The sequence below is a fragment of the Haliotis asinina genome, chromosome 12 (assembly GCF_037392515.1).
Source record: "Haliotis asinina isolate JCU_RB_2024 chromosome 12, JCU_Hal_asi_v2, whole genome shotgun sequence".
Classification (NCBI taxonomy): Eukaryota; Metazoa; Mollusca; class Gastropoda; order Lepetellida; family Haliotidae; genus Haliotis; species Haliotis asinina.
The window spans coordinates 38359335-38382837 of record NC_090291.1 but is presented as its reverse complement, the minus strand read 5'-3'; the positions used below and the strand labels follow the sequence as shown (position 1 = coordinate 38382837).

The following is a 23503-nucleotide window of genomic DNA, read 5'->3' as shown; positions in this document are numbered from 1 at the left end:
GAATGAAAAAATATTAAGTCGGTTGCCACAGAGCAGTTTCCTTTTGTTTTGTTCTATAAACCAATCAGAAACGAGGACCGACGTCGTGAATGTTGTAGTCGGTGGCCCTTAAAGTGGTTAAAGCGATCGCCTGCCACGCCACGAACATGTCCTGAACATGTGTAATAAGGCATACAATCATGCCCTCTCGCTGTCTAAAGGGCCATGTCTTCGCAATCCTCAGCTGAGATTTTGACGGTAAATCATATTGTTTTAAAAACACACTACGTTGTTATAAATCTTATCCACGTGCACACAAATAATACAGCTGAATTGAGAGAAAAATCCCGGAAAAATATCTAATGTGTGTTCATCAAATAGCATCTTCTAAAAGGTCAGTCAAGCGTCGAACTGAGAGAGGTTATTCTCCCGTTTTGAGACAATGAATTGTTGGAGATCTCGCCATCTCTAATGATCAGAAATATCCATGACTGAGTGAGATGGGATTATCTGGGGTGCCAATTTAATGTCGAGGGAAAGCCCAAATGATACCGGTGTTAGGTGTTTCCAGAAAGCAGTTTTGCCCTTAAAGATTGGAGTTAGAATTGACCATCAACCACCAACGCTTGAGGTGACTAAAGGGATCGGGTGGTCGGACTCAATGACTTGGTTGGCACATGCCATCGTATCACAATTGCAATTGCTCTTTACAGTCACTGGATTGTCTTGTCCATATTAGATTATTAATATCTACCGTTTAGCTGGAATATTACTGACCGCAGGGTTAAACAACAACCAAAGTAAACTGTCCACTTTTCTTGTAATACTGGGGCCACCGAACCAAGGGCTTCGACGAGATAACAGAAAACTACACAGCTGCACAACCCTCGCCAAGCCCTACTTTACTAGCGATCTAATCTGTTGCGGAGAGGTGGAGCAGTCAGGTAGTTAAAGCGATCGCTCGTAATGCAGAATACCCGGATTCGATTCGTTGCTTGGGTGCAATGTGTGGAACCCATTTCTGGTGTCCCCCGCCGTCATATTGCTTGAATAATGCTAAAAGCGGAGAAAAACTATTGTCACGCCCTCATTCACTCCAATGTGTTGACCTGTGTGTCGCATACCTCCCTTTTGCCTTTAGTCACATGAAGTCATAGTTACACAGAGAGCGCCCACGGTCTCTCTCTCTCTCTCTCTCTCTCTCTCTCTCTCTCTCTCTAAAAAAAAAAAAAAAAAAAAAAAAAAAACTGCCAATACACACGCTGCAGTAATATTCAACCAAATAATTGCCAACATACACGCTGCAGTAATATTCATCCAAATAACTGACAACATGCAGGCTACAGCAATATTCAACCAAATAACTACCAATTTAAACGCTACAGCACTATTCGGCCAATTAACCGTTAACTTAAACGCTACAGCAACATTCAACCAAATAACTGCCAATTTAAACGCTACAGCACTATTCGGCCAAATAACCGTTAACTTAAACGCTACAGCAACATTCAACCAAATAACTGTCAGCATAATGCCACAGCAATATTCAACCAAAAAGCTGACAACATGCAGCCTAGCGCAACATTCAACCAAATAACTGCCAACATACATGCTACAGCATTATTCTTCAAAAACTCACAACATACACGCTACAGCAATATTCAACCAATTAAGTGTCAATATCCACGCTAAGGCTACATTTGACCAGATAGCTGCCAAATGCTGGCTACAACAATGTTCAACCAAACAATTGCCAACATCCACGCTACAATGTGACAATTAACCAAATACCTGCCAGCAACATTCACGGAAATCCAGCTTTCAACCAAACAACTGCCAACATACTCGCAATGGTAATAATACTGGATATTATCAAGTACGTAAAAGGCCAAATATATTAGGAAATAATACCCCTGGAGTTTCTAAGGTCTGACTGCCCGTTCATCCGTTGCCTGAATACAGCCAATGAGAGGAAAGAAAAAGAAACCAACACCTTTGAGCAGCTTAAAGTGCATTTTATGACTCGGAGATCGTCGTGATTCTTCGTGTCATTTCGCCTGTTACAACAGCTCAAGGGGTGGACGTTTGTTACACTGCAGACATTGTCTCTGTAGACGTGGACTAAAATCTACATCCGGGTAACGCCATCACTCCAATCAAAGACGAAGGCAAGTATTGAAATAATATCATTATCTGTAAATAGTGTACATACTATTGCATAGCATTTAAGTCTGCGATCTAATTACCAAGTCGCGTAACATTTAGGAAGTAGCTTGGCACGGTACAACATAGGGTTCAGATTAGCACTTGATGAGCATAGAGAAGCCATGTTTGGCTATTTACCCGTTGATATATATCTATATTATATTCTGTAATAAGTGCGTTTAGCATGTAAAATAGTTTTAGGTAAGACGGAATGTTTTCAGGGTCGGGGTAGGGAATGGCACTGGGGGTATACCCCACACAACCAGGAAGTTGTTCATGAGCCTGTCGTTCAGCCATGTAAAACAGGGTCATTCTCTCTGCACACATGGTTTGAACAGGTGGACTACAACATCGCTGACACGACTGGCATAGTCGTGCGTCTCAGAGGTCCAGAGTAAAAAAATCCTTGGTATAAAACTAGTCCGTTTTAGTTATTTATTTAAAAAAACACTGACATCAAAGGGAAAAACATGAAAATGTTGCAATGACATTAAATGTTTCAATTCATGTTTCATCTTTAAACATCTAAAATTACATGAGGTGCTCACGGATTAAATATCTAAACTGACATTTGATCTGTCGTAAAAACTGATTTAGTTATCAACTTGACAAGATAGACATCAAAGATTTAAAAAGAAAACATGAAGAAATCTTATAGACTATCTCATGTCATCATGTGATCATACTGTAACTTAAAACTATTAACTTATAATGTTAACTGTAGTCATTCCGTATGGTATTTATATCAACAATTCATTATGTCACAGTGAGTGAATGAGTTTAGTTTTACGCCGCACTCAGCAATATTCCAGCTATATGGCGACGGTCTGTAAATAATCGAGTCTGGACCAGACAACCCAGTGACCAACAACATGAGCATCGATCTGCGCAATTGGGAACCGATGATATGTGTCAACCAAGTCAGCGAGCCTGACCATCCGATCGCGTTAGTCGCCTATTACGAGAAGCAAGCCTTTACATTGTTGTATGTGTCACAATGAAAAAACTAAAATAATACATTAGTTTTCTATACATTTCTTGTTGGAAAATGAAAATGGGACTTTTTCCCGGAGGACATTTTTACCATGGCAAATTTAAGACTTTTTACTGATACTTTTTTACCGAGGACGTTTTGACGGTACACCATCTGAGGCTGAGAACTTTCTGCAATACAAAAGTTCTAAATGATGTCAACGTTTTCCCCAGGTCCACTGAGTGGTTTGTTTTTAAGCCGCTTTTAGCAGTATTCTAGCAATATGACAACGGCGTGTTAGTGTGTGTGTTAGTGTGTGTTTGTTAGTGTGTGTGTGTGTGTGTTAGTGAGTATGTGTTTGTGTGTGTGTGTATGTGAGTGTATGTGTCTGAGAGAGTGAGAGAGTGTGTGTTTGCGCGTGTGTGTTTGTGTGTGTATGTGTGAGTGTATGTGTGTGTGAGTGTGTTTGGGTGTGTGAGTGAGTGAGTGTGTGTGTGTATTTGTTAGTGTGTGTGAGTGAATGTGTGTTTGTTAATGTGTGTATGTGCGTGTGTTTGTTAGTGTGTGTGTGTGTGAATGTGTGTGTTTGTTAATGTGTGTATGTGCGTGTGTTTGTTAGTGTGTTTGTGTGTGTACGCGCGCGTGTACGTGCGTGTATCACATTGTACATGTACATGAAGTCCGTAAAAATCATCACACGCACGCACGCACACACACAGAGCCATAAATTATGAACGGCCACAAAAGACAAAACAGGTGTAACCAGTGAATTGTGAATCACTGTAAGATGTATTCAAACAGGAACAGCGTGTGACGTCCTAGCTACCGACATGCTGCCTAGCTGCCTAAACCTCGACATAAAATAAAGAAATACGATGATTAAAAACTTCAATGTCAAAATTAGCTTGTAAATACCATTTTCGTATGAAACAAGGAATTGGAACTCAGTGTAACCATTGTGTGTAAACATTTTATACCAGTTTACAGACCTCAGATTGCTAATGAATATGAATAGGTTGACCTTTATTGTAGCATGTCTAATCGTGACCCATAGACCGACGTCGCCTCTTTTGGGGTTGAATTCTGTCCTGGATTCGAACCCACACTTACCTAGTAAGGCTTCTAGCCCCCAGTACACGAAGACAGCGAGCTAACCCGAGACGTTGACTGAGAAATTCTAATCCCAAACACAGCACATGCTACAATAACCACCTTCTCTGAGACACTGTGTATTTTATAGTGCCGACCTAGTTCGGGAGCCAGGCCAATTTACACATGTCAGGTACACGAAGCACATGGTCTGGACTACCAGTTGGGTGGTTTAGATCACTGACTTCCTGTGCCGACGATTAGGTGCTTTACTATAAGAGCGTGAGTTCGAATCCCAGACTGGACTAAACCAAAAGTACCAGAATCAGTATTTTTACTGAGAAAGTGTATAACATATGTCACTTTTGTCGTTTCAGTTTCTCCCTATTCTTAGAAATGGAGGTACATTATATCGCGTAAGTATTGCGTTCATGGATGTCACGAAGTAGAAGAAGTAACTGTTATCGTTGTCTGTGTTAAAATATGGTAACAGTAAACAGTAACCTCATAGCAGTGAAAATTATCTTCTGGATGATCTATCTACGTATCATCATCATCATCATCATCATCATCATCATCATCATTATTTTATTGTTGTTGGCGGTGGTGATGGTGCTGCTGCTGGTGCTGACCGTCACTTACAAATCTTCCAGGATAATTGTGGGGATCGTGGTAGCGAAGATCATCTTCTGGACGGTCTACCTGTGCATTCGAGCATCAAGATCTCGGACCCGCGAAGTACGTATTGGTCTAATTTTAATTAACCCTTTACCAGTAATATAGCTGAAATATAGACGAAGTGTTTTAAATTTATCTCACACAAATTAAACTGAGGGGTATGTCGTCCTTCAAAACACCGCGATTCACTGTGGAAAGTTGCCTTGCTTAGATGTGCAGATCCTGGGTTCGAATCCCGGATTATGTTTCTCTGTTTGTCAAAACTATGCATGTGTATGTAAATATCAAATAAAAATGGCATAAAACATCATCCCAGATAATAAAGGAATACATGAGAGGAAAGGTGAAATATGACTGAGTATATTTTTACACCGCAGTAACCCAGTGATCACCAGCATTTGCATCGTACCTTCTTTGTTTGGTTGGATGGTTAGACTCCCTGCCTTGTTATGAGAAGGCCAAGGGTTCCATTCTCGCCAGTGCTTATGAAGACAGGTTGCTTCGACTATAGGCACTGGGCGTTTGAAACATTCAGTTCACACCTCTTCTGCTTAAGAAATACACTGGGCGTCACCTCTATGTGTAGTGAAATAACACTAACTGCGTTGCACCCATTTCACGCCAACAGAACAGTTCAGTTTGCCCTGAACTGTGAATGTTGAAACGATAACCAGAGCCCATTTTCACAAAGCTGTCACAGGGGGACCCTGTGCTTGCAAAATTATGTCGTGGAATTTTCTTTCCATGGTAAAAGAACTACTATTTGCGAAATGTGATTTGGTAACATTCTGTGAATCGTTTGTTCGGTTCAGCTGTGAGTTTTCTTAATACTCTTCGGTTTTCGTACATATAGCTGTGTACGAGAAAAACTAAATCATTATTCTGGGTTGAATATATATATTCAGATTCTGCGACTCTCTTGCACATGAGATTATCCTGCTCCTCAAAACTACAAGAATGGTCTGGAATTGTGATGCTGTGTTAATGTCTACATAGCTAGCATCAGAAAAATTCCCCATTCTATGTCAACAGAAAAGAGACAAGACAAGTTCATTTCCTCAAAACCACCCACCGCGGTACAACAGAATAGAGATTTACATATGCTACATAAACCGACAAGAATGGTGATATCGGTGGGATAGGTTGTTTTTTTTATAATTTCAGAAAACAATATTTATTTATTCGACAGATTGGCAATACATTGTTAGAATATTATTTAAGTACAATTGTTTTGCCAATCCAGGCAATGCAATATTTCTGCTAAAGTTGTAAGTAACTGGAATGACTCACCTTTCTGGATGACCATCTTCTTTCAGTGATATATATGTCTATGCCGAAACGTCACTATTGCATAATAATGAAACTGATCATCCATAAAGACTTGTCATTCCATCTGGACCCGTTTATTTCCGGGGTAGAATAGGCCTTCAGTAACCCATGCTTGCCATAAAAGGCGCCCATGCTTGTCGGAAGAGGCGACTTACGGGCTCAGGTGGTCAGGATCGCTCACTTGGTTGACACGTCATCGGTTCCCAGTTACGCAGATCGATGCTCATGTTGTTGGTCACTAGATTGTCTGGTCCAGACTCGATTATTTACAGACCGCCGCCATATAGCTGGAATATTGCTGAGTGTGGCGTAAAACTAAACTCACTCACTCACCATCTTAGAATGAATGTTCATTGCAGTGAAATGGTCATTTCTTTGCATTACATAATTTCAGGTTCGAACCCTTATTTATATACAAAACGTGGTGCCCATGTCTGGTATCCGGCGTGTAGAATGTTGATATATTCGAGCCAAGTTCACTCATTCATTCACTCTTCCAGGCACGGGAAGTGATTGTACGACACGAATATCCGCCGGACATGTCTGGGCCACCAAGTCAGCATGGCCAGCGCCCCCCACCCGCTTACGAACAGGTCTACAAGTCAGGCCCGGGGGTCAGGCAACCCAGAACACCGCTTCCTGTTTAGTCCACCAGGTGGCATTCTGTAATGAAACCAGGAGTCATCTCCCCTTATCGAATTCAGTTGGCGATAATACTGATACTCCCTTGGAAACATATTATTATTATTTTTCATATTAATCGACTGTGTATTTACTAGATACTAACCATTTTTAAAAAATTCTCTATATCTTAAAAATCTGTTTTTGATTGATGAATCAATATTTCTTTTTTAATTCCTGATTTTAAAAGTCAATTAATGTGTCAAATCCTACATACTGCCCTGAAAAAATGATTGAATCAGTACTGAAATATCTTTACAAAAGACACATATTGAATACTAAAAGAAAACAATTTGCCTTTAAGAGAAAACTTTCATTGACAAATTACTTTTTTTCACAAACGGGGCCACAAGGGGGCGCCACTTGTCAAATAAATGCCTTTTAATTACATAATTAGATTCGGGGCACATTTTTCAACATAATGATACCAATCTAGCAATTTCTTGACATTTTAATATTTTGTATCCAACCTTCTTAAACCACTACGTATTCTAGCTGTTTTGTGTTGCATTTGTTCATAGGATATTTTTGTTCATGCTGATAGGAATCTCAATCTGAATATTTATCACACACTTGAGATGCATATTCTAAGTCTCTGTGTAGGCCAGCAGTATAGCGCCAGCGGAGCATTCAGAAAGAACTGGACCGAATCAAAGAATTGTTTTTTTACAGCTGTATAGTCTCTGTAAAGCGAAGGCGCAGCATATAGAAGGAACCATCCTGATTTTGAGATTATTATCAACGACATTCATTACGAAAAAGCACATTGTTTTGAGGTTCATTCTAATTCTTCTTTTTTTTTTGTAGAGTGGATGCTACATTTTTGCATTTGTTTATCGGTGTTGTTGAAGTGATCCTGTCGTGTTACACAAAGCTCTATCCTGCCTTTAGCTACCTCCTTAAGCCTACCTGTTCCTGAGCATCTGACTGGGATTTGTATTACATCATGACCATCATGTCATGCTGAAGTTCCTTGGCTAAAGTTATTTATAGTTCAATCTCATACCGTTATTTAGGATTTATAACACCCAGCGATTGGTGCTTGATGCAGCGATTGGTGCTTGATGCAGCGATTGGTGCTTGATGCAGCGATTGGTGCTTGATGCAGCGATTGGAGACCAGAATGCATGGAATGTTAACAATTATTTCTTTTTTTAAAAAAATAATTTGAGACGAACGAAAGGAATCTTGGTTCCTTTTAAATACACAAGATTCAACGCCTTGCAATTCTTATATTGTCTATATTGTATCTAACAACGATCAATCGCCATGTCTGTAACTGGATAGTCTCCAACATCATCGGCACGCTGATAGACGTTACCTCCAAATCTCCACGATAAATGCACACTCTGAATGCATCTATGCCTCGCCCTGATAATTTTATTACCTACCTTTGCTGGCTCCAGATTCTCACAGTAGTCAGTCAGCTGATATTAACCGTCGTTACAACTGAACTTTCCAGTGTCAACAAAGATAGCGGGCGCAGCCGCGAAACTCATACAGACAAATTGACAGATCTGAATCTTCAAAACATATATATGCAAGAATTCCAACCACCTCTTTCAGAGAACCCGTGCATCGCTTGTGTTGCTAAGTTAAATCGGTTAGGTAATTTAAGAAGCGAAAGTGAGTTGTGACTGGTACGCTCAGCTTCCCAGCGCAGGCACCTAATTGGATAAAATGCCATCCAAGGGAGGTAATAAAATAACCTGGTGCCGAAGATGCATCCAGGGTATAGTGGAGATGTATCGTAACGTATACCCTCGAGATTATCCAGGATTAGTCTCAGATGGTTAGGCTGTTTTGCATACAACTTCTAAGCACTTATCTGTTCTTTATCTCTTTTCGTCGATATGCCATCTACATCTTTAAGATATTAATGGACATGTATAGCAAGCTTCTCAACACGTCCACAATTTAAAGAGCAGTCTTATTAAAATCATACACCGAGACCGTGTAAATCACGTAATCCATACTTTTGTCTTAGTTCTTACGATTTAGACTGAGGATCAACTTTATCTTAATCTGTGGTGCTCGTATGTACCCCCTGTCGGAGAGTTGTCACTCCATCAAAGTAAAGCTTTCTAGGAACTGAGATTGAAGTGCATTTCAGTAACGATTTACTTTTATTTTGATGCGTTTTGTTACCAGCTTTTAAGTAAAGGTATATTTTTCAGTACCATTGATCTATGTGTTGTGTGTATAGATAATTTTGATTTCTGATGGAAAATTGAAATACTTGGAAGGACGACTTGTCTCAGAGTCCTTGTTCAGAACGAGGAGGACAAGGGTGGCTACAGGGAGAAGGCTGATCGCTTTCAGCGGGGAGACTATACAGATCTTGTAGATTATCACTGCTTTCAGTGACATCAGTAACATACACGTGCAATTCGTTGGTTTCACATGCATATGCGCAGAACGTGTAAAAATATCTACTGGTCAAGTTCCGCTTGACCACCTGATCCCGCCAGTCGCCTTTTACGATAAGCATAGTTTCCTTCTATGGCAAACATGGGTTGCTGAAGGCCTATTCTACCCCGGACCTTCAGGGGTCCCGTAATCTGTATGTAAAACAGCGGTATGTAAACCCAACAAGCAACAAACCAATTTGAAATGATTAACAAGTGCAAAATTAATTTCAATGCACGTTTACTTCGAATGTGTAACCTGGCATGAGAATGTCATGGAGAAAACGTGATCTGCAGTATGCACGTGCAGCTCTGAAGAATTGCAAACAGGGACATTGCCTAATTTGCTTTTAGTACCACCACTGGCAATGTGTAGCTAAATAATAACAGAAAATGGTCATGCAGCCATTCAATGCTGTAAGTTGAAATATTACCACTGGACGCACAGAGACTGTGGAGTCTAAATCTGCCATTGCACGTCACCCCGGTGTTCACTAAAGTATGATCAGTCGTTATGAGACAGTACCAACAAACCAAACCTACAGGTGGTGGACCACACACTACCGCTGCAGGATAACTACATCCGGGGAATTTGTTCGTTTAATCGAATTGTCGCAGCAGCTGCGGGTGCTGTGCCTGGTTTGGAGAGAGTGTCAGTGCAAATCATTCGTAATCGTTTAATCCAGAGTACCCTTTTCTTGCTCTGTACTGCGACGACTACATCGACGTCGACGGTTCCAGTGGTGCAGTGGCATTCGAGTCAGTGACGAACCAGGCTCTCCGCTTCAGTTCCGTGACGGAAGAGCACGTGTCTATCAACTTCAAAGTGAACGTTTAGCCCGAAATTGTGTCGCCCATGTTGTAAAACCGTAAAAACAACGGCAGTGAAGATAACATGCACCTGGCTTCATTAGTGGTCAAGCTTCTAAATAGACAAATATATATTAAAAGCTCCCAGAGGTTTCTGTTCTGGACCTTTCCGACAGGTCATGCTATACTCTGGAATATTTTTGCTGACAGGAGGCGGAGTCATGCTCCAAAGCTAAATTTAGTGATGAGCACAGCACAGCCCCCTGCTGAATCTCAACACATAGCAACCGGCCATATCATGATCCACTACGTCAAGCTGCTACATCAGCCTCCCACAGCAGCCATCCATGTTACCCTGCCTCATCAACCTCCCACATTATCATCATATATCAACGTCTCATTGCAACTTCCTACATCACCCCTCATGTCCAGCTCCAACCTCCTCCTCCTCCCATATCAACTTTCTACCTCAACTTCACTTAGCCACATCCCACATCACCTTCCTATATCAATCTATCATAGCAACCTTCTACATCAACCTCCTAAATCAACCTTCCATATCATCTACCCCTAGCAACCTCCTACATCAACCTCCTAAATCAACCTTCCATATCATCTACCCCTAGCAACCTCCTACATCAACCTCCTAAATCAACCTCCCATATCATCTACCCCTAGCAACCTCCTACATCAACCTCCTAAATCAACCTCCCATATCATCTACCCCTAGCAACCTCCTACATCAACCTCCTAAATCAACCTCCCATATCATCTACCCCTAGCAACCTCCTACATCAACCTCCTAAATCAACCTTCCATATCATCTACCCCTAGCAACCTCCTACATCAACCTCCTAAATCAACCTCCCATATCATCTACCCCTAGCAACCTCCTACATCAACCTCCTAAATCAACCTTCCATATCATCTACCCCTAGCAACCTCCTACATCAACCTCCTAAATCAACCTCCCATATCATCTACCCCTAGCAACCTCCTACATCAACCTCCTAAATCAACCTCCCATATCATCTACCCCTAGCAACCTCCTACATCAACCTCCTAAATCAACCTCCCATGTCATCTACCCCTAGCAACCTCCTAAATCAACCTCCTAAATCAACCTCCCATGTCATCTACCCCTAGCAACCTCCTACATCAACCTCCTAAATCAACCTCCCATATCATCCACGACAGGCAACCTTCTCCATCAACCCCTTAAATCAACCTTCCATATCATCTACCCCTAGCAACCTCCTACATCAACCCCCTAAATCAACCTCCCATGTCATCTACCCCAAGCAACCTCCTACATCAACCTCCTAAATCAACCTCCCATATCATCTACCCCTAGCAACCTCCTACATCAACCTCCTAAATCAACCTTCCATATCATCTACCCCTAGCAACCTCCTACATCAACCCCCTAAATCAACCTTCCTATATCAATCTATCATAGCAACCTCCTACATCAACCTCCTAAATCAACCTTCCATATCATCTACCCCTAGCAACCTCCTACATCAACTTCCTAAATCAACCTTCCATATCATCTACCCCTAGCAACCTCCTACATCGAGCTCCTAAATCAACCTCCCATATCATCTACCCCTAGCAACCTCCTACATCAACCTCCTAAATCAACCTCCCATATCATCCACGACAGGCAACCTTCTCCATCAACCCCTCAAATCAACCTTCTATATCATCTACCCATAGCAACCTCCTACATCAACCTCCTAAATCAACCTTCCATATCATCCACGACAGGCAACCTCCTACATCAACCTCCTACACCAACCTCCCATATCTACCACCCATATCGTCTAACCATAGCAACCTCCTACATCAACCTCCCATATCTACCACCCATATCGTCTAACCATAGCAACCTCCTACATCAACCTCCTACACCAACCTCCCATATCTACCACCCATATCGTCTAACCCTAGCAGCCTCCTACATCAACCGCTTTAATCAACGTCCCATACCGTCTACTCATAGCAACTTCCTACACCAACCTCCCTTAAACCACCTGCGAAAGTTATGTCCATTGTTGTTGGACGTGGTTTATTAGCATGACTTTATTAAATGCCCTGGGGCAATTCTATACAAATAAAAATGGAATTGCGCATACGTGTAGTTTTATCACCTTCATTATGTCTTATATATTGAATACGTATGCCCCCGTGGTGTAAGCAGTTTAATCATCCTCACTACGGTAGTTATTTAAATAAACTCTGCTCGGGCTAAAGCCGTCGCCGAGTTTAATTAAATAACTACCTTGTAAGGGTGATGAACCTATACATACCAGCCTTAGTAACCATAGTAACCTGCTAAATCAACCTGTCGGAGCAATCTCCAATATCTGACTCCATTAACACCCTCCCATAGCAATCTCCCATGGCAACCTCCTACTTCATCCTTCCATAGCAACCTCCTACTTCATCCTCTCATAGCAAAATCACATTTCATCCTCCCACAGCAACGTCCTACTTCATCCTCTCATAGCAACCTCCTATTTCATCCTCCCACAGCAACGTCCTACTTCATCCTCCCATAGCATCGTCCTACTTCATCCTCCCATAGCAACCTCCAACGTCATCCCCCTATAGCAACCTCCCCTAGCAGCATCCGATATCAGCATCCCATCAATGTAACATATCGGTTACATTTGTGATTACACTTTGTCGGCAATTGGCATTGTGTATATAGAGATTATTACACGAGCAAGTGTGCCATATAGCTCATAAGAAACGATGTGAAATTTGCTCAGTCAATACATAATTTTGCACGAGTTTCGTATAACCCACATGACGCACTTGCTTGAGTGGAATAATTTCTTTGTCATCACTTATATTCATTTATATTTGTGATACAAAACACGGTACGCAAGTGTGACGTCACAGACGACAAAGTAAAGAAACAATGGTCGCTAGGCAAGAGTGATATGTGCACATATGATGCCCATATCTGAAATATGGGTAATAAACAAGATTAGTATCCATACATGACAGCAACATTTACACATTGTATAGATTGCCAGTGTGGATCCTATTTCACACACATACGCGATCTAGTGTGTAGTCATATAGATTCTGCTGAATGCTACAACACAAATTAAAACAGAATGCAAATAATGAATGTAAAACTGACTAATTTTATGAAGGTGACGGAACAAATTTTATGGATGATCAACTTCTTTATTTTCACAATAGCGACGTTTCGGTATGGATTCTTATACCGTTTTCAAGCACAAGATAAGAATAAGAATCCATACCGAAACGTCGCTATTATGAAAATAAAGAAGTTGATCATCCATAAAATTTGTTCCGTCACCTTCAGCTCAGCAACTTCTAAAATGCCTCTAAAACAGAATAATTTCATAGCAATAATGTCAGGCTACTACCTTGTTCAGGAATGTATCCATCAATATCCACATAAAAGAAATCGTATTACATTCATCTGCAGCTGGTAGATAATCCTGCTCTGTGTCGTGTGATTTGCGAAAAAGTAACACATCGTTTTACGTCTTTCACATTGGCGAAAACCTGATAAACTCTCATTGGTCACCCAAGATAGCACACCTGGCAACTGATTGTATGATGTCCGCCATTCTAAGTAATTCAGTTAACCAATAATGAGCAATCAATCAATCAATCAACGCAAGGTGGTTAATTCTTTGAAAGGAGGATGTTGCTTTTACACTCGCACTTTACGACAGGGTGTAGTCACTATAGATTAGCACATCTACACACACTGCCTTTTGACAATCCTTTGTTAGAAGGTAAAAGTAATTAATCAATCAGTGTGTTATCGGTTAATCCTTTGATCGATGTTTCTTTAAGTAACTCAGCTAATAAACCCTCTTGCATCACTTACATGCACATATTACATATCATACAATACATTTGCCATTACAGACCTTAATTTATAATGTTGAGTATTTACTCCAGACAGGAGAAATGCCAAATGGGAACCTTTGTTGAGTAACCTGAGTGGTGTTACTACTTATTATGCCTGTTATAAATTCATTAACTGACCATCCAGAGAATGATGACAAATCGCACGTGTAGCTTTACACCATCAAACGCGAGTTACAGCAAGGAAAATGTAATCTCTCTGTCGCATGCAGCCTGAAAACACTTATGGGCCGAAACTGTTTCGAGGATACCAACGGAACTTCGTTACATAAGGAATACATATAGGCATTTGCTGTGTAGTTGGGTAAATAGGTGTGATAAGATTTGTTTTACGTAAGAACATTTTCAGATTTCTCTACAAAGTCATCGTTTTTAGTTTACGAATTCAAATAAATAGACTGTGTGTTTTTATTATCATAAATAATAAACCAGGGTAGGTACCATAGCTACCAAAATTTACGTATGATATTTTCTATCACAGCTGAACCAACACTCAAAACTACCTAAATATAAAGCTTTGCAATCTTTCGGACTGAAACAAATGTGGCTTGCTACGTGCCTGTAGACATCGTATTTTCACATAACATGATTAAATATCGAGGTTAAAAACACAGAAATAGGATCAAATTGGATCAGCCACTACATCATCCAGGCATCAGAAAAAAAACTACACTGCTGGGATAATTTGCTACAATCGGACAAGGAATACCAGGCATATTTTTAAATAATGGCATATGATGGGCATCCGGCCTCCTGACTGTTTAGGTGAAGAAATTCTGCTAAGGTGGACCAGAGCCCAGTCCCTTTGTCCGTCACGGTCGAGGGAGCGAGTTTGGTTTCGTGATTGGACCGTTGGCGAGAAACATTATTCGCTCTGCGTCAGTGCTCCTTTAAACAGTTGAACGTGACGTCAGTGAACAGGGGGTGTCACGACTTGTTTACTGTGTTTCACTGCACACATGTACATGAATAAAATGTATAGTAATTATAGGATATTAAACGAGCTTCCCCTTTCATATCAAGTTTATGTCCCTCGTGAAATAATTTTGGTTTGTCACGAGCTTTAGTGAAATTATTTCACTCGGGACATAAACTTGATATGAAAGGGGAACGAGTTTTGTATCCTATTTATTACCCACGTTCTAAAAAGTGAAAATATCGTTAAAATAAAGCAATGTTTTGCTTTCCTATATAGAACCATGTAACGCGGATTAATACATCATGTTGGTGCTTGGAATGTCAACCGCGTCACTCCAGGAAAACGTACGCTACGTAGAGGCAATGTATTTCCCATACGGCGCCAAATCACAAGAAAATAAACAAATTAAGACGGAATCAAGTCGTAATGAAAATTTAATTCTTTTCAGTTGAGGATTTGTTTTCAAAAGCAATAATGTAATTCATCAAAACACTTGCGAAGTGTAAATATTTTTAACTTGACTACGTGACCTAAATCTAGCCTGAACGTCAGTCGGCCATCACTGTCGGGCTAGTCGTCATGTTGAGAAGTGTTCCAAGAGAAGAAGATTCTGGGGAGCATTTAATTAGGAGCGGCAAACTCAACAACAAAGATGAAAGTGAATAAGAGGGAACTCAAATAGTTGAGCTTAATGTTCTTCATCGGGGGACGAGTTACTGTATATAATTCGGCGACGCTTTGCGCAGGATGCCAGTGACGCCTTCTCATCTTGGAATTCCCACTTGTCGAGATTCGATGTATATGTTGAAGACTCCACCGAAAATTGGGTCTGAAAACACAGCCTTCAACCTCGAACGAAGACGATTTCAAGCCTATTGTGTTCAGATTCTGGGAAGTGCTTTTGACCCATACATAAGAAACCACGGGAGGCATGGCAGTGACAATATGATTTTGCGGGAGGACGCGAATGGATGCGGCTGACAATGGCAGTGATAGAGATGCAAGAGCGCCACTCGTCTTTTGATGTTGTGTGATACTGTGCAGTTCTGACAACATACACGCAGAAGGTATTCAATCTCTTCATAACATTCACAACTCTTCCAAGCAATTGTCCGTCACTTTTGACGAAATCAATAACTTTTACGAGCGACGCCATTTTTGTTTACACTCATGAGAGGCCTACTAGACGTATTTGTTTACGTATTGTTATAGATTCTTTTATTTTCGTTTTTATTACAGACACTTGAGTTATCATAGATTTGAAAATAATGCTTGTAACCACAATAAATGAAATAAATTTTATCTAATTCAATAGAAGTGTTTTCGTTTTACATGCTTTGAGACTGAGGTGGATGAGAAGTTCACCCTTCTTGAGACTGGCTCACAGAAGGGGAAACCTCTACTGATGGAGTCAGTAGATAAACCTATGTCCGAAAGGTACTCTAGCAATGTTTTCTTATCTACCACTTGTAGATGTTTCAATTGAAACATTGCAATATTTTCTTTCTTAAAACTTGGAGATGTTTAATTAATCTCTCAATGTTTTCCTCCTTGATACTTAGAGGTGTTATTTCAAGACCCGTTAATCATTTGGTAGAGTTATGATAACAATACAAAAAGTAAGCAACTTGCTTACTTGACACAGTTGACTCGACTCAGTGTCATGATACATTACTATATAATGCTGGACAGATATGAACATGATATTACTTACCTCTATCATGGCTGTAAAGTGTGTTAAGCGTACCACGATCGTCAGGAAAAACCAGCATACAAATGCATTTGCATGTGATGAGGTGCCTTATAACTGTAATTCATGACTAAGGCGGTTTGTTAAATACTGCTTAGCATGCGATTACATCCATAATTAAGATGCCTCGTTAACTAATTAAGCCTTAATTGATTCATTCTTCATCGCTGTGTTTACTGTAATTGTTCTTATACAATCATGTGGAAGGTAAGTATAAATAAATAATACGTAATGCTGTACATGAATATAGAACATACACATATATATGTGTTAATTCACTAGAATTAAAATGGTCTCACGAATGACATGTAAAAACAAAGAGTAAAAAGGTGTTTGTACTTGAAAAACATACACGTATATATTTGTTCTTTGTTGAAAATAATTTAATAACACATGTGTAATAATCATCAAGTTCTGCCTGATATAACTTCTTATGTCTCTTTTTACAAATAAGTATAAATATAATAAAATAATGTATGCTCATTTTGACTTTTTGGTGTGGCCATTTTGACTTGGAAGATTTGTGGCCATTTTGACTAGGACCCCTCTCAGGTGTGAAAACGAATGAAAATCATGAATAGAATGAGTGATGAAAGTAGTACCAGTAATGTCAAAGTTCACGTATTAGCCAATCAAAGCACTCGATCAAACCTATGTCACATAACACTTTGTTGTGAAACACCGTTACGAAGTACCACGTGGGTAATAAAAGAAATTATTACACTCGCAAGTGTGCCACACGATTTACACGAAACTAGTCAACCCTCATCAACTGTGATGTCTTGATATGTAAACTCTTTCTAAGGCTAAATAAAACACGTGAAATGTTTCTCGGGTATCGGCGTATCACTTTCTTTTGTGCGCGTAAATAATTTTTATTGCCATTTCAAAAAAATAATTGTGACTTTGCCGCGTCCCGATCGTCCATTTGTCCACTATAAGCGTGAGTGTCTGTAAGAACGAGTGTGGCTGAATCTACAGTTCATTATAACGTGCTAAACTTTCCAAACTGTATTTCTGAGAGACAAAATATAATCAAAATGTGTTCGTCCCTCGTCACTTTTTTTTTCTATCAAAAATAAAAAAAACCCAAAGTCCTACCGCCCTCGTCACCTTAAAAAAAACGAGCCCGAGAAACATTTAATTATTTTCATGCAGTCTTACACTAACATTCCTGTCAAGTTGACCCTGCAAAATCGACTTTCCCCTGTAACGTTTCCTACATCAACCTCCCAGTCAACCCTCCTGTATTGACCCTCCTCTGTTGACTCGGCCCAACTCGTGACAGGGATAGTCTACAACTCTATATAGTCTCTCTGCTCGTGAGAAGCTCCTGAAAACGCCTTGCAACAACCATTAAACCATCTTCTGTCAATTATTCACTAAACTTACTTATGTCAAGTCACCGCCCCTGAAATATAAAAAACACACCTATTTCGTCATATGACCCGCCCACATTTCCAGTCTGGGGTTAAACTGGTTCCAGGGTCCCCTTGCGCGCGTAACTTGCGATATGCGAGACGGGGTAAAACTAAACAGTGCATCAACGCATTTCATAAGCGAAACCAGTATAATCATTCACTCCGGAGATACCGGAAGAACACTGTAAGTAGTTCACGTTCGTCAGTGTAAAGCAAGTTACCAAAGGTTTGTAGGGATTTATTTCTTTGTCAGTCTTGGAAACCATGATATGATAATCCCTTGTCGTTTAACTGCTTATGTACCCACACGGGTGTCTAAGCCGTTCTGTAAACAGCTAGTAAACATTCTCAAATTAGTACACATCCTCGTTCTCTGAATCATTCAGCAATGGCCGCTCTCTGTTGCTACACACTTGAACAGTCGCCTGCCTTGCCTTCAACCAAAGACGTGTATACAGTCATCATTTCTTCAACATATTGTATGATATATTGTGAACACTAGATTCTACTGCATGTTTGCTGATAGCGATCACTCTTAAGAAGCAATGTCATTAACCAAGTAAATCAACACAAAGGGATTTTTTTCGTTTCCGTCCATATTATGACTACAGGTGAAAAGATCTGTATTACATTGGAACATTTTTTAAACACATGATCAGCCTGTCGTCTCTTATATGCGACATGGGTACTAAGTGAATTGTTTGACCCTCATTCAATCACCGTCGAACCAACTCAGTTGGGTTAAAACGGAGCGTGATGAACAAAGTGTCCTGTAAAATCCCCAAGCATTGTGGTTACTTGACAGTCATGAATAAACAGGTTTCTTGATCTCAGAGTTCACACTTTCGTCATTTGCTCAGAATCGACTATATTGATGTATACTGGGACTCTATTTTCATGTGCTCCTGGTGAATGAAAATAGAGAAAGCAGGAACACCATGCCCCACATTCGTTGTTTACATTCAAAATGTCGACCATTTGTAATCAAAGAAATATTTAAGCATTCATCTTTGCAGTAAATCCTGGGACATTTTGAAACTAGGATGACCCTTTTTCTTCTCGCATGAATCAAACTTACTTTATCAAGAGTAATCGAGCAAAGGTTAATTGCATATTTATAACAGTAAGTGACGTATTGTCTAACTTCACCACATGGCACATTTTTAAGCAGCAAACTTCATTGCTATCGTGTATCTAAATGAATAGAAATTAAGGATGTTTTGGTTAAAAACATGATGATATTAGTATTCTTACTCCTAAATAATATTTAATATTTAAACTGATTAAATTCTAATACCTCACATGTAAATGTTGTTTTCTGACTGGCATAGCACTCTTCTTTTATTTTTAATGTACCCCACTCACAAGCGAGTGATATATCTATATACCCAGCTGGGAATGCCAAATTCATTTTTACTGTGTGGTAGTGATTCTTTATCTTGAATAACATTGAATTGCATATGATATACAGAAATTAACGTACAGGAATAACCAATGTTCCGCGAATGCTAACTGATGGAAGGGAGATAACTCTGAATCTAGCAATGGCTACAAAAAGTTTTGTACCTGTGCTTCAAACAATTCAAAATTAACATTGAGGTGTTCACTATGATAAAGACATTGTTCACTGGTCCCTCAGGCCTATAGATTGATGTACCTTTGATGTTTGTTTATGTTCACCTTGACCTTCGGGCTCAGGGAACATACACAAACATCAAGGCTACATCAACCCATGTTCCGCTCAACTTATAGTATCTGGTTGCTTCCTTAACTTCTATGTTAGTCCCTTTGAACAGAAATGTTTATGTCATTTATACTGCCCTGTGATTTAGATGGATCTCTTTGCTTGTCTATCATTATGGACATTCTGAGTGACTTTTAGTTTTCCATTTTTTCCAGATTGTTTAGTGTGCAGAGATTGTCACAATGTTGGATTATTACTATATGTAAGTAGAACCTTTCCAGAATGGCAAAATATACTATTACAAAAAATGGTAAATGTGCTCACAATAAAGTATTTTAAAATCATGTAATAGTGTTTCCTGTTTACCTATAAATAGCATAATCTGCACAGTGCCCCACCCCAAGCTTAGTGGCTGGCTGGTATTCCCTGGTTGGCTGTCAATAGCAGAATCTGCAGAGTGTCCCCAAGCCTATGTGTCTCTCTTGTTACCATATACTGCCACATTTTTCTGATATTTGAAAACAAATTATACAGAACTGTAATACACCTGGAGCAAGGCAAAGAATTAAACAATGAAAAAGACGTACTGTATTATGATACAAATCATACATATGGCCTCCATATTATCAGGATGCATACCATATAATGGCCTCCCTGTATTATAGCACTTTTAATGATAACAGCTACCATTTTGTGTTTTCAGCATCATTGTGATTCTGGTATTCCTCAAGGTCATCTTTTGGACATTTTACTTCTACATTCGAGCACAGAGACTTCGAGCAGCCAGAGTGCAACGGCAGTTTGTCATTGTGGACACAAGACAGATGCCACCAGGCTACAATGTAAGGACACATCTGGCCAAGATCTTTATTGTTTTATATATATAACCAGTTCTAACTTCTCTAAGTGGCATTTTAGAAGTTGGTATGATAAAGATGAAGACTTATGGATATACGACTTATTTCTTGCAGTGGATGCGATGTTTTGGTGTAGATTTTAACATTATTATCAAGCAAAAGATGATCCTTTGCTTGGTAATTACATCCACTGCAAGAAAGAAGTTGTTCATTCATGAAAGTCTTCATCCTAACCATTTCTAAGGAGACCATTCTAAAGCATGACATGTTTAATCCTCATGTGTCACTTAGACAGGTCAGGTGTTTAAGTTTTTTGAGAGGCATTCATTCATTCATTCATTCATTCATTCGTTAGTTCGTTTCGACAAAAAATGAATTAATCTTTGAGCATTTTTGTCAAGCACACACATTTTTGGTTGAGCCGACAAGTGACAAATATTGGGTCATCTAGTGAAAACCTGCATCAGCTAAAGAGGCAAGCCACTGACTACTTGGTGATCATGTAGTTTCATAAGATTAGATTAATTTTGGTCCATATGCTACAACAAAAACATGCTGAAAGTCATACGAAAATATAACTTCAAAGCAAGAAGTTTTTAAAGGGGTTTAGCACCCTACAGCTAGAGTTGTGAGTGACTCATTTCCATATCTTTGTATTACAGGACCGCTCTGCCATCGTTCAACATGAGGTTCTGCCCGACACCACTCCAGGCTTGCCACCCCAGTACACAGGTGCAGCCACCCAGTTTCCAGGTGGGCCTCCACCGTATGAAGAAACCCAGCACAGCCAGCCCAGCAAGCCCCCGAGTTATGAACAAGCTGTATCAGGCTACGCTCCCCCTGCCCCAACTGCACCAGTGAGCCAGGCCCAGAACCAAGCCCCAGTGCCAGTTGTCTATGTAGAGACTGGTATCTCTAATACCTCACAAAGCATTGGTGTTCAAGGGCCATAAACAGCTTCTGTCTAATGTAATCAACAAACAAGGCTGTTGACTACCATAATTTGCAATGTTATCAATCCAAGCAACACACACCACATTGTTTACATGTTTGATGGTTTAGGGAGTTCTGATAACCATTTGCTCTGAGTTGTACAGACAGAAACACATTTGTGTGGGTCAGTTGAGTTTATTTTGCTTTATTTGAAGTTATCTGAGTCAGTTACAGGACTCAAAGTAAATTCACACTTGACTGATTTTAATTAGTCAAATGTATTTCTTTATGAAGTATAAGAACTTATGTTGTTGCAGGAAAACTAGTGTTTTATTTCATAAAAAGGTTCTATTTTCTTTATAGTCAACAGAGACTTGCAATGTATTTGATCAGTTACTTTAAACAGGCAACTCAGTAACATTTGAGCTTTCTCTTTTCTAATATAGTCATGTAAATATGCCTTTTAGTTAGATTTATTTAATTTTCTGACTTTGATTTTTAATGAAATCAAGAACTAAAAATAGGGTTTCAGAATTGTGTGATGCATAATAATATCATTGGATCATAGGATTTCAGATGTGATACAGTTTCATTGACTTCCCCGGGCTGTAAAGCCAGGTGTTGCATCGAGAAACACAGACATTGTCAATCCTTGAATGTTTGTGTTTGGACCATGTTACGTTTAAATCTAGTGACATGTTTAAGAATTTTGCATGTGATAATCAAGACAACACAGATGGTCTTTGGTGTCCAAAAAACCAGTACATGAGGATTATGCATGTTGAAAGAAAAACATATGTGAGAAAGAAGCATTATTCTCTTTAATAAACAAGCAGTGCCCAAGTACTACTTATGACATGAGCAAAAATAATAACTGGAGAGTGATTGTAGTTTTGACCTGTGATGATTGCTGTATATATGTGTATTTTAGATTGAAATGATGTGCCATTTCATGATTCATAGAACATTCCTGTTAGTTCTAAGAAATATAAAAGGGTTGTCAGATTATACCAGATTTTACCACTGATGTGAGGAGAACATGTGCAGCCTCAAAATTTGTCTTAGTTTCAAGATTGGTTCTGAAAATAGTACGTAGCCCTGCTTGATCAAGGCAATGCTGTATACTCCATGCTATCAGTTTTATTCAGATCCAATTTTTTGCAATATTTACACATTTAGAACTGTTACTGTACTGACCTGTCACCTCAAAAGCTACTAGCCAGATGGGACAGCCATCGTTGGTTTTTCACTTGTCATGAGCACAAGTTAGTAGTCACAGGCTAGCAGGACAGCATCAGTTTTTAAGACTGATTTTGTATTAAGTAGCTCCAGTCGCGACATTGTGCACATGTTGTAAAGCTGACCAGGCATTTTTGTCTTCAGAAACCCTTCAAGATGCATGTGAAATGCTGTTCACAAACAGATACATTCAATGTCAGCATTGAGATTAAAGTTTTCAAGGAATGAAAATTAGTGATTAATTTTTTCATACCTCTCTTTCAGTCTGTATTCTTACAACATACTTGAAAGATGGACAGGATTATTTTCAGACCACCACCATATAGCTGGAATGTTGCTGAAAGTGTCGTAAAACAAATTAAAACAAAAAAACACACTTGAAACACAGGACTAAGGCATCTTTCAGCCTTGGTGTGTTTTGGTTATGATTACCGTAAGTCGAATAGAAGAAACACCAAGATTCTTTATAGAACCATGCCACAGCTGCGTTTGTTAGATTTGCTTTTCTGGACATGTTAAGTATCCAGTGAGGTTGCAACTGGAAATTTGTCTTTCTTTCATTGTTACTTGTCATTATATCATACTCTTAAGATGATTGTGTGGTCATGCATGTTTTAATGTGTT

At 39.6% G+C, this 23503-nt stretch overlaps 1 protein-coding gene and 1 long non-coding RNA gene across 3 annotated transcripts; both read left to right on the top strand.

Annotated features, from left to right (window-relative positions):
- The first annotated feature begins 1909 nt into the window (after positions 1 to 1909).
- Positions 1910 to 9113, top strand: LOC137257859 (uncharacterized). Its single transcript, XR_010954603.1, has 4 exons — positions 1910 to 2147; positions 4624 to 4662; positions 4900 to 4984; positions 6754 to 9113. It is a non-coding gene; the product is annotated as an uncharacterized lncRNA (long non-coding RNA).
- A 9212-nt stretch (positions 9114 to 18325) lies between these two features.
- Positions 18326 to 23251, top strand: LOC137258255 (uncharacterized). 2 transcript variants are annotated; one of them, XM_067795861.1, is made up of 4 exons: positions 18326 to 18350; positions 20066 to 20112; positions 20554 to 20692; positions 21370 to 23251. In XM_067795861.1, the coding sequence occupies exons 2-4, from the start codon at positions 20093 to 20095 to the stop codon at positions 21658 to 21660; spliced, it is 450 nt and encodes a 149-aa protein (XP_067651962.1). In that variant the 5' UTR covers positions 18326 to 18350; positions 20066 to 20092; the 3' UTR covers positions 21661 to 23251. The 2 variants fall into 2 exon arrangements, with proteins under 2 accessions (XP_067651962.1, XP_067651961.1); XM_067795860.1 differs by having other exon boundaries at positions 18331 to 18392.
- Positions 23252 to 23503: the final 252 nt, after the last annotated feature.

Bases quoted from the DNA above. Each gene is read 5' to 3' on its own strand.
- LOC137258255 (XM_067795861.1), top strand. From the start codon at position 20,093: ATGTTGGATTATTACTATAT. The intron at 20,113-20,553 runs GTAAGTAGAACC...TTGTGTTTTCAG, and splicing joins ATGTTGGATTATTACTATAT to CATCATTGTGATTCTGGTAT. The intron at 20,693-21,369 runs GTAAGGACACAT...TTTGTATTACAG, and splicing joins AGATGCCACCAGGCTACAAT to GACCGCTCTGCCATCGTTCA.